The sequence below is a fragment of the Mastigoproctus giganteus genome, chromosome 13 (genome assembly GCF_048544385.1).
Source record: "Mastigoproctus giganteus isolate SK-2022 chromosome 13, ASM4854438v1, whole genome shotgun sequence".
NCBI lineage: Eukaryota > Metazoa > Arthropoda > Arachnida > Uropygi > Thelyphonidae > Mastigoproctus > Mastigoproctus giganteus.
In genome coordinates, this window is record NC_143587.1 from 164,670,542 (window position 1) to 164,683,058 (window position 12,517).

General features: G+C 38.2%; 1 protein-coding gene across 4 annotated transcripts in view; it reads left to right on the forward strand.

The window, feature by feature from the left end:
- Positions 1-12,517, forward strand: part of Oseg1 (intraflagellar transport protein Oseg1) — a 540,669-nt gene that overhangs the window by 243,839 nt on the left and 284,313 nt on the right. For all 4 annotated transcript variants that reach the window (XM_090387737.1, XM_090387735.1, XM_090387736.1 and 1 more), the window contains one exon: positions 10,082-10,246. In XM_090387737.1, the coding sequence (XP_090243863.1) occupies positions 10,082-10,246 (165 nt within the window). The remainder of the gene's footprint in view (positions 1-10,081; positions 10,247-12,517) is intronic.

Below are 12,517 nucleotides of genomic sequence, written 5' to 3' on the forward strand. Positions count from 1 at the left end.
CTTCGCCTGCCTAACCTCCTTTGTAACTTGGTTGCATATCAACTTGTATCTATCATAGGCTTCTGTGTGATGTGTTAATTTGTAAGTATCCCATGCATTTTTCTTCTCTGCCATATGCCTCATTAGTTCATCTGACATCCATTTTGGCCTAAACCTTGAACAATATTTCTTAGTTGGTATGTAAAGCCTAGTAGCTTCCAAGATAAGTTCTTTGAATGCTTCCCATTTTGAATTTGCTGTTGGTAACATCAACAGTTGGTCCCACTGTATAGAATTTAAATACTGTCTCAGTCCATCGTAGTTGCCTTTACGGAAGCAATAACCCTTCCCTTTACCCCTAATGGTAGTTACCTCTTTGAGTAAATCCCACTTCAGCACACTGTGATCACTGCCACCTAGTGGTTCATTTATCTTCAGATTCTTAATGCATGAAGAATCACTGCTGATAATCAAATCAAGAGTATTACTCCCTCTAGTTGCCTCCCGAACATGCTGATGTAGAAAACAATCATCCAATAAATCCACAAAAGCCCTGCTAGTGTGTGAGTAACCAGCCCCCAAATTCCAGTCAATATCTGGGAAATTAAAATCTCCCATTATAAGACTCTCTGATTTACTGGCCCACTCTATTTCCCTGTACAGTTCCTCATTATACTCATCAGAGTCATTAGGCCTATAGCACACTCCTACTCTCAATTTTGATCTTCCAATGCTTATGTCACACCAAACTGACTCAACACTGCACTGTCCAGCGATGTCGACTGGCTTCACTTCCTTGGTTTTTATGTTTCTTAACTAATAGCATAACCCCTCCCCTTTCCTATCCTGTCTATCCTTTCTGTAGACGTTGTACTCCCCAAATTGCAGTTCTGCATCCCTTATATCTGTGTGACACCATGTCTCTGATATCCCAACAATATCTGCCTTCGATGTTTTGAGCAATACTTTGCCTCTAATGGTAGTTATATCTTTAAGTAAATCGTACATCGGTACACTGTGATCTCCTACCCAGTGGTTCCTTTATCTGCAAATTCTTAATGCATGAATAATCACTGCGGATAACCAGATCAAGAGTATTTCTCTCTCTCTCTCTCTGGTTGCTTCTCAAACATGCTGCTGCAGAAAACAATCATCCAATAAATCCACAAAAGTCTTGCTAGTGTGCGATTGACCAAACCACAAGTTCCAGTCAATATCTGGAAAGTTAAAATCCCCCATTATTAGACATTCTGATTTACTGGCCCTCTCTATTGAGACATTTGTAAAGAAATAGCATAAGAACAGTATATTGAGTTTACATGAGCAAAGAAGTCTTTCTTGTTTTTCTTTGAAAGAAAGAAATGAGAAAAGAGACATAGCATTAATGGTGATGGTGATATCACTATTAACATGTGACATCTTCTGTCTAGAACAAAGTCTTCCTCTCTGCTGCGCTTTTCATAAATTATTTCCCGATAGTGAAATAGTAAAAAAAAAAAAAATGTGTGGAAGAACAGAAACAGGAATTGCTACAGATGGCAGTAATCAAAGTAATTCCAGTCTTTTTCCCATCATGATGATCAATTAGAATAAAAGAAAAAAATTGTCATATTAAAGCAGCATGGCTTGCTCTTAGTGCCAGCATTGTAAGGTAACATTATAGAGTACAATACCAGACATGGTGGGAACAAACTGAAAGCATGTGAAATTCCTTCAAAAAACTTGCACTTAGTGTTGATAATGTGGCCTAAGAATTGGAGTAGCAAAGGTATTAAAAGAGGGCATTAAAAAATTGAGTATAAAAATGGTAATAGGCTGTCTTTTTTTATCTTATTAATTTTTATGCTGAAAAAGAAGCTGCATGCCTTCCTGTGAAAGTATGACTGGTAAGCATTTACTACCATCTGAAAGGAAAGATAGATTTAAAAAATTTCAAAATGCATCTCACAGTATTAAAAAATCTTTTGAAGCATGTTTGTACACATTGCCTGTCTTTGGTTAATTGTTATTCTGGTATAACAGTTAACTGAAGTAATGAGAAAAGCCATATGAGCACTTTTCAGAATTACTAAATTAAAAAGTACAACATGCGATCACTAGCGAGTGCCACTAACTTATATTTAGTTCAGTTTGCAATTCACAAGGAATTTTAAAAGAAACCAAATTAATGAACTCCCAAGGAAAAGAACTTGTGAAGTGCAAATTTCTGGTGAAAGCAATTATATACAGGCCAAGAAAGGTAATAATTCTAGCTGGAGGTGGGATGATTATGCAGTCTGATATGAAGTTCACTGAGTAGTGCAGACAGGCTGCTAGGATAGTTCTTGGGGTTTTGTCAATGATATGCAGGAATTTTGCTAGTAGAGATAAGGATGTGATTACCCTATTTTATAAGGCAGTGGTCAGGTCACATCTTGAATACTACATACAGGTCTAGAGGCCTCAATTTACAGAGGATATAGAGCTGCTCAAATAGGTACAGAGAAGGGCAATGAGACTAGTGAGGAGAAAAGAGGGGATGCTCTTACCAAGAAATGCTTCAGTTCTGTAAATTGCAGCACCTGAAGACAAGGTATCTACAAGGTGATCTGATAGAGGTGTTTAAGGCTTTCAATGGCTTGAGAAAACTCCATGCTGATGGGATTCTTCCTCTTGTTCAGACTATGCATGTGAAAGTGCATAAATTTAAATTGAGGAAGGATGGTTCCAGAATAGATGCACTGAAGTGTTCCTTTAGCCAGTGGGTGGTTGATTGAGAGCACAAACTTTCATTTTGGTAAGTTGCTACAATAGATAAAAGGATGAGAGAAGACAGAGGGTGGTAATCAATGGGTGCTACTCTTTGTGGACTAATGTTATTAGTGGAATCCCACAGGGTTCGGTGTTGGGTCCACTGTTGTTTTGTATATTCATCAATGATATTGAAGGAGGTATATCAGGCTTAATGTCGAAGTTTGCAGATGATACAAAGGTTGGCAGGGTTGTTAATGACAGTAATGGCAGTGTGCTACTGCAACAGGATCTAGATAATTTGGGCAGATGGGCTAAGAAGTGGCAACTGAAGTTTAACCTTGACAAATGCAAAGTACTGCGTATGGGTAGAAGTAAACCCAGAGAAACATACCAACTGTGTGGTACTACACTTAAGGTGGTAGAAAATGAAAAACACCTGGGAGTAATTGTGCAGGCAGATATGAAGTTTTCTGAGCAATGCAGACGGGCTGCCAAGGCAGGTCATGGGGTTTTGTCAATGATATATAGGAATTTTGCTAGCAGGGAAAAGGAGGTGATTATCCCTCTGTATAAGGCAATGGTCAGGCCATGCCTTGAGTACTGCGTACAGGTCTGGAGGCCTCATTTTAGGAAGGATGTAGATTTACTTGAGCGTGTACAGAGAAGGGCAACAAGATTGGTGAGGGGAATGAAGGGATCCTCTTACCAAGAGAGGCTTAAGTTCTGCAAATTGCAGTGGCTAAGGCCTTGAATGGGTTGAGCATGCTGAATTCTGATGGGATCCTTCCACTTGTTCAGATTACGAACCTAAGGGGGCATAAATTCAAATTAAGAAAATACAGATGTAGAATAGATGTGCAGAAATTTGCCTTTAGCCAGCGGGTGGTTAATTGCTGAACAAACTTCCATCTGTCGTTGTGGAAGTTGATAGGTTGAATAAATTTAAGGAGGAACTGGACAGGCAATTGGAAGGAATGGTGTGATTTTTTTTTTTTTTTTTTTTTTGGCTGATGCTGCATAAGCTCATACACATGCTTTTTTGCATCACATGCCACTACTACTATTATTTTTTTGCTGTGGAAGTTGATAGCTTAAATAAATTGAAGAACTAGACAAACTATTGGAGAGGATGGATAGGTGAAATGGGATTTTTTTTGGCTGATGCTGTATAAACTTGCTTTCTTGCATCATTTGCCACTACTAATGCTAATACTAACTCTCCAGATTTATAACAGGTTATAAATCTGAAGAGTTAAAACAGGTTCTAGTTTACATACTTAATGAGTATAAAAATGGAGGAAGCATATATGATTCTCAATACCATATTTTTCCTTAGCATTTAGCATTAGCATTAGTAGAGGCATATGATGCAAGAAAGCAAGCTTATTCAGCATCAGCCAAAAAAAAAAAAAAAAAAAAAAACACACACCACTCCCATTTAACCCCTCCGTTCGTTCGAAATACCTGTCCAGTTCAGCCTTAAATTTGTTTAGGCTATCAACTTCAACAACAAGTGATGGAAGTCGGTTCCACCAACCAACCACCCGCTGGCCAAAGGCAAATTTCCGCACATCAATCCGACATCCGTCCTTCCTCAATTTGAATTTATGCCCTCTCAGGTGATTATTCTGAGCAAGAGGAAGAATCCCATTGGCATTGAGCACGCTCAAGCCATTCAAAGCCTTACACACCTCTATCAGATCACCTCGCCGATGCCTAGTCTCTAGACTCTGTAATTTGCAAGCCTTTCATCGTAAGAGCAACCCTTTGTTCCATTCACTAATCTTGTTGCCCTTCTCTGTACCCGTTCCATCAGCTCTACATCCTTCTTGAAATGAGGCCTCCAGACCTGTATACAGTACTCAAGATGTGGCCTAACCATTGCCTTATACAAGGGAATAATCACCTCCTTATCCCTGCTAGAAAAATTCCTGTATATCATTGACAAGACACCATGAGCTGCACTGCTCAGAGAACTTCATATCTGCCTGCACAATTACCCCCAGGTCCTTTTCATTCTCCACCACTGTCAGTGTAGTCCCGCAGAGTTGATACCTTGCTCTGTGGTTACTGTTTCCCATATGTAGTACTTTACATTTGTCAATGTTAAACTTCATTTGCCACCTCTCAGCCCATCTGTTCAACCTTTCCAGATCCTGTTGCAGCAGTATAGCATCAGTAGTGTCCTTAACAACCCTGCCAACCTTTGTATCATCTGCAAACTTGGACATTAAACTTGATATACCATCATCAATATCATTCATAAACACCGAAAACAATAACGGACCCAACACTGAACCCTGAGGAACTCCACTAATAACATTAGTCCACATTGAGGAATGTCCATTGATTACCACTCTCTGTCTTCTGCCACTCAACCATCCCCTTATCCATAGCAGCAATTTGCCTCCAATGCCACACTGCTCCAATTTGTGCAGCAGTCTTCCATGTGAAACAGTATCAAAAGCCTTTCTAAGATCCAAATATATAATATCAAAGTTTATTCCCTGCATCCAGTTCTTTTGTGACTACATCATAGTATCCAATCAAATTGGTCAGGCAAGACCTGCCCTTAACAATACCATGCTGCGTCTGAGCTATAACTGAATTATTGTCTAGATGATCCTCCAGTGCTTCTTTAACCAGTGCCTCCATTAATTTACCTGGAACAGAAGTTAAACTAACAGGTCTATAATTACTTGTGTCAGCCTTTGATCTCCTTTGTGAATTGGGGTTACATTTGCACATCTCCAGTCTATGGGTACCTCCCCTGGGTCCAAAGAAGCTCTCATAATTATGGCTAGGGGTTTGCTTACTTCCTTTGCTGGCTCCTTTAATATAACTGGATAGATCCCATCCACCCCAGGTGCCTTTTTTATGTTTATCCTCAACAATCTCTCCTCCACTTTCCTCTCAGTTATTACAAAATCATCTAGCTCACTGCCAATGTTTACTTTACCTACGTCATTCTCCTTCCTGAATGTAGATGCAAAATACTCGTTTAGATTGTTAGCCACCTGAGCAGGATCCTCAACTGTTGAACCATCAATATCCAGTGGACCAATCTGATTCATCCCTTTCCTTCTTGAGTTTAAATAGGTAAAGAACTCTTTTCTGTTTTTCTTTGCATCCTTTGCCAAGGATTTTTCGTAGTCTGCCTTTGCCTGCCTTTTTTTTTTTTTTTTTTTTTATGAGAATCTCCTTTGTGACTCCTGCCTAATCTCCTTTGTGACTTGGTTACAGACCAACTTATATCTATCATAGGCTTCCATGTCACCCATTAATTTGTATGTATTCCATGCTTTCCTTTGCTTTCCCTTGTGTTATTTGTGGAAATTATTTTATTTAAATGCCTGCTAAATCATGTTTGGCACAAGGGAAGATAAAAAAGTTCTAGTTTTCATAAATTCGTTTTGGGATTTTTACTATGTACTGTTTGTGTTACAGTTAAAGCCTGAAATCGATTACTTCCAGTTCTTACTAGTAACAACTAGAAGCTCCTAACAGTATTCAACAAAATTGGTTTTTTACCATTAAGAACTAGAAAGCATTGCATCTGCTGGTAAAAACCCAAATCCAAAGTGTCAGAAATTTCAGTTAGCTGAAATCACAAAAGCACTGTAAAATGTAATACAGGGGAAGGTTAAACTATAGAACAAACTCTTACCCATGGATCTTTGTGACAGGAAAAGATAACCAGATCTAACTCTGCCACTGCTTCGTGCTGATTGGCTGTTAATAACCACAATTTTGTGTTAGAGTGAATGTCATTATGCAAGTAGAGTGGGCAGGATTACAATAGACTTCACCTTGTTTGTAGTAGGGGAGTTTTTCTTAACAGAATTTCATTTCCACTAGTGAAAAAAAAGTCAGGTTAGTTTATGCCACCAAAAATGGTGCATACTAAACGCTTTGGACACTATATATTTTTGTAGGGATCTGTCCTGAATTTGGTGTTGTAAACTAACATAACATAACCTTTTTTTTTTTTTTTTTTTACTAACTGGACATGAAACTATTAAATTCTTGCCAACTCTACTTGCTTGCAGAATTGCATTCATTCTAATGCAAAATCATTAGGATTATGCTGCTGACCTCAAGTGCCTGGTCATCATTTGCTGTTGCAAAGATCCATGGATAAGAGTCTTGTTTTAAAATTTAACCTTTCCTTTTATGTTTTACAGTGTTCTTGTGGTTTCAGCTTATTGAAATTTTGAAGGAACACTAGTTTTTACTAAAAGGGATGCGGTAAGAAGTAGTTTTTTCTAAATATGTCAGTAAATACTAGGAGATACACTTTGGATTCTGGTTTTTAACAGCAGGCACAGTGGTTTCTTGTTTTTAATGATAAAAGCTAGTTTTGTCGAATGCTGTGAGGAGCTTCTAGTTTTTGCTAGTTGGAACTGATAATAACGGATTTTGGGTACAATGGCCAAAAAAGCCTTTATATGTTGATAGGCTTACAATACCGGTCAAAGTCTTAATACCAGTATTTCAGTATTTTTAATTTATGAAACTGGGATACTGGTATTAATACCGGATTTCCAAAAACAAACATTTTTCTCAATAAATTTTGATGACAATTAGGTGCAATAAAGTAAGAAAAAAAACAAGTACTGAAATTAATTCATGAATTCATTGAATTGAATTCATGTTTTAAACAAACTTTTATTTCAATAATAAATATTCTGAAAAAATCATTAAAATACAGTTATTCTAAAAACAAAAAAATACACATTGTTACTGCAAACTTTAGTTATGTTTAAGCATCCACACTACCTGTCCGAATAAAGCGAGTACTGTATACAGGTCTGGAGGCCTCATTTCAAGAAGGATGTAGAGCTGCTGGAATGAGTACAGAGAAGGGCAACAAGGTTAGTGAATGGAACGAAGGGTTACTCTTACGAAGAAAGGCTTAAGTTTTGCAAATTACAGTGTCTGGAGACTAGGCACCGGCGAGGTGATCTGATAGAGGTGTACAAAGCCTTGAATGGTTTGAGCATGCTCAATGCTGATGGGATACTGCCTCTTGCTCAGAATAATCACCCGAGAGGGCATAAATTCAAATTGAGGAAAGACAGATGTAGGATAGATGTGTGGAAATTTGCCTTTAGCCAGTGGGTAGTTGGTTGGTGGAACAGACTTCCTTCCCTTGTTGTGGAAGTTGATAGCCTAAATAAATTTAAGGCTCAGCTGGACAGGTATTTTCGAACGAATGGAGGGGTGAAGTGGAAGGGGTTTTTTTTTTTTTTTTTTTTTTTGGCTGATGCTGCATAAGCTTGCTTTCTTGCATCATATGCCTCTAGTAATGCTAATGCCAAAGTGAGCTCTTAAGAAACATAAGCAATCAATAGTATGATCATTTAAAATGGATCTAATTTTGGTACATATTTGATTAGTGGCAGAAAACACCCTTTCGGATTCTATTCTGGTATTGAGATAATCGTAGATGATCTCAATCCATATTTTCTAGGCTTTGAACTTTTTTTAGCAAAAATAGTTAAAAGTATTTCATTAATTTCCGACTCAAGTTCATCTTTTAAAACCTCATTGGAGTCAGGCAATTTCTTATTTTGGAAAGAATTTGTGGAACACTGATATTTTGTTCCATGTTGGTCTTCCATGGTTGAATTATGTTCATAATTTTCTGAATGAGAAAGACGTTTTATTCAGCGAAGTATAATTTTCACTATAGTATCTTTACTAAGTATGGGAGAGAGCAAAGAGTGGGGATAAGGAATAAAGAAGAGAGCAAAGAGTGCAGTTAAGGAATTCTTTGCATATATAAATGCAAAGAAGAGAAGGACAAATCAGACGCATATGTAATTGAGTGGGATAGTATTAGATACCCCAACCGATGTTGCAGATGAACTCGACAGTTACTTTGCATCGATATTTACAGAAGAAAAACCCTTCACGTCAGTGAGAAATTATGGGAATGAAGTTGAAAAAAATGTAATTAATGATGTTGAAATTTCGTATGTTGATTTAATGAGAAAACATTCGTGTCCACAGGCGAGTAAGGCTCCTGTGGTTGATGGCATATACCGTATAATCTTAAAGGAGGCGGCAAGTGAGTGCATTGAACCATTAAGGCTAGTTATGAGAGCATACACCAGACTCAGGAGAGAGACTCTGTTGAATTGGTGTAAATTGGAACATAAAGGCGGTTCTAGGAGTGTAACGGGAAATCATCAACTGGCCAGTCTAACTTCAGTAGTAGGGAAAATCATGGAGGCAATGATCAAGAGTGGAATTCAGGATCATTTAGATGTAAATTTAATTCTGTAGGATACACAGCATGGTTTGGTTTTGTAAAGGGAAAATCATGTTTAATTAATCTGGTTAACTATTTTGACAGGATCACTCAAGAGCTGGACTTTGGGAATAATTTCGACATGGTTTATTTGGATTTCAGCAAAGCATTTGACCCAGTCCCACATGAGTGGTTACTTTATAAGTTGGAGCAAGCTGGAATCATAGGGAAAATCCTTAGATAGATAGATAGCACGATGGCTTGAGGGCACCAGGCCTCAAATGATAAATGACACAGGCCTCAAGTGATAAATGGTTATTCCTCAGATTGGGTTAATGTAAGGAGTGGGGGTTCCCCAAGGATCAGTATGGGAACCACTGTTGTTTTTGATTATCTTAAATGACATCTATGAAGGGATCGAGGGCGTAAGGCCTTGCGACTTGCAGATGATCTAAAGATCAGTACACAAGTTAATGATCGCCGCCAAGCAGAGCTTCTTCAGCATGACCTGGATAGACTTCTGTGATGGTCAGAAAAGTGGCAGCTATGCTTTAATTCAGCAAAATGCAAGGTCTTACACCTGGGGAACAGCAACCCCAAAATAACTTATACAGTTGGTGGGGTTGAACTAAAGTCAGTAGTGAGGAATGGATTTGGGAGTTACGATATGGTCAGACATGAAGTTGTCCGAGAGTTGTGGACATGTTGCAATGTTTCATGGTGTCCCATCAATGATTTATCAAACATTTTCTAGTAGAGATAACGATGTCATAATCACATAAAGGTGATTTTATAACCAACCTTTATGTGATTAAATTATAAACAATTCTTTTTTTAAAATTAGTACTGAAAAACAGGTATTTTTTGTATTAATACTGGAAAAAAATGACCGGGATCCTGGTGTTGTAAGCCCTTTCTGCTAGAAGTATCTACTCTGCTTTGTTTATGATTTTTTTAAAATTTTGTATGCTACTTTTATTTTTAAAATTATTTCTCATATTAAAACAAATCAATTTTTTTGGGTTGATTATTAACATAATTAATATGCAGTTAAAATGTATAGCTTTTGAAAGCTAAGATAAAATTTGAAATTATAAGAAATGTTTTTATTAGGTAGTGAAGATATTTGTGGACAATCCATTTCCTCTTCCTGTGTTAAAGATTCCTTCAGCTGTTAGATGCCTTGATCTGAGTTCTGCAAGGCAAAAGTTGGCAGTTGTTGATGATATGGGTACTTGTCTTGTTTATGATATCAGTACACGTGAATTGCTCTTTCAGGTAAATACACCATCTCATCTCTCTTTCTCTCTCTCTCCTTATCTCTAGCCAAAACATTTTTCATTTCTACTATTAATTTTATATCAAAGTTGAGCAAGAAACCCTTAAATTTAAATCTTGCTAATATCAAAACAAATTGTTTTGCTGAATTGCAGTGCTCTCAGGCTGAGGTGTGCGTGTGTGCGAAAGAGAGCCAAATATATATGTAGTAAGAGACTACTATTGGCGCTAAGTGCCTGTCATTTTTTAATGATCAGACATTTCACTGTGAATAAAAATGAGTTTAAAGTGAATACTGTATATTAGAAGTTCAAAGCCAGATCTGTACTATGTATAAAAGTGCTTAAACTACTAGCACAAAAATCTAATAAGGAAAAGAAAAAAAAAAAAAAAGCTTAAAAAATCAAAGGAAGGAAAGAAAGAAAAGCACAAAAAAATCAAATGAAAGAGAAAGGCACAGAAATCAAGGATCAAAATTTAACATATGCAAAAATGGAATTCTTCATCTTACTCTTATTCTGATTATTTTCATTTAAGACTCCAAATCTGCCATCCACTGTGAAAGTCAGATACTTAAGAAGTTGGGAATATAAGGTCAATTGATCTTATTCCCAACTCCCACTGTTGTGCTTTCTGCTAAAAATTGGTTGCCTGCAAGCAGTCTGCAGTAAGGTAACTATCTGCACTTCCTGTGATTTGAAAGCACACATTCATACTGACTGATGGGCAGCATTACTATTCAAAGTAATGCTGCCCAAACTATCAAGGAAATCAATCAAACTGCTTACTCAAAGGAGTACATCCACTGGAAGAGAGAAAAGAAAATCCAAAATTACAAGACTGAGCACAAAAGTTTCATATCAAGAAGCAAAGAAACAGTTTACTGTATGTATTGAAACACCTACATATTTTTATATAGGTGTTTTTTTTCACCTACATAAAAATATACCTGAATTTCCCAAATATTTCAATAACAGATCGGGCAAGGTACATCCTCTCCTTGTTAAAAAGAACCTACCCAACAGCATGTAACTCATGCTTTCAATACACTGCTAACAGCAATAACTCCTGGCAAAAAATCATGTACAGTGGGTAAGAGGAAAAACAAAAAGCTCTGAAACAGACAAATGGCTAAAAGTTAGTAAAGTGTAAAGTATATTGATGTCAAATGGCACCAGGGTTTCTCACATCTCCACGTAGCTTTCATTGCGGGTGTAACAGTTCTCTATAAAAGGACATGATTTAAAAGTGTATATTCTTCTGGCCATTTAGCTGCTAGACCCCTACTGGGGCCCAACATTGCCCACACTCGGCCTTGTGGAGGCAGACAAGGTGCCCAGTAATTTGAAATTTTTACTCTGGCAGGTCCTGCCACCTAATTTCCTGAGATTTTAGGGCCTATGCAGAGGGGGGGAAAAAAAACACGTGGGGTGTGCGCTAGAATTTTGCAAGGCTGAAAGGTTCATGAGCAGTTTGAATTTTGATGCTAATTTACATTGTGTGGCGGTGTGCACTGGTGTACAGACAGAGTAGGGAGACTGAAGGCTGGGGAAAAAGTCAGAAGTATGGGGATGAAAGAGAAGGCAACCCCAAGGCTGATCAGTGGGGCACCCATGCTGTCTCCCCCACCAGGATAGGGAGAAAAGTGGGCCAGGCCATTTGCCCTGTCCAGATCGCCAGACGGTGGTCCTGCAGTCACATTTGTGATCAGAGTCCAGTCCAGTGTTTAGTTGTCAAGTGTTTGAGGTCCAGTTCACAATTGTCAAGTCCGGTGTTTGAGTCTCATATGGTTGATCCAAAGTATGGCTATCTCTCATGGGGGAAGTCCACTGTCTGTGTCAGTGTAAGGCAAGTTTTACCTCAGGATGGGTTACTGTCATTTCTGGTGTTACTCCTTTGTTGTCTCTCTCTCTCTCTCTCTCTCTCTCTTGGGGCAAGCCCTGTCCAGTGGGTGTCTCAATTTCACGAGGTCAAAGTCATTGGTTGGTATTCTCTCTTTGGTGGCTGGTTCCGTCCAGTCATGATTATTTGTTTGCGTGGGGGTGAGGTCCCACCCAGTTCTATTGGCTTAGTTGGTATTCAGTCTGTTGGCTCCCTATATATGCCGTTTAATGTTGTGTATCGCGTGAATAGTTCTGATGCAAATTTGGTCCATACCCTTTGAGTGTGTCAAGAAGATGGGCTTCCATGTTTTTGGGGAAGTAGGTAGTCGCTGTCATCATTCTGCAGCGAAGGTCCTCATAGTTGGCAACTCATGCATGATGTGGCCCA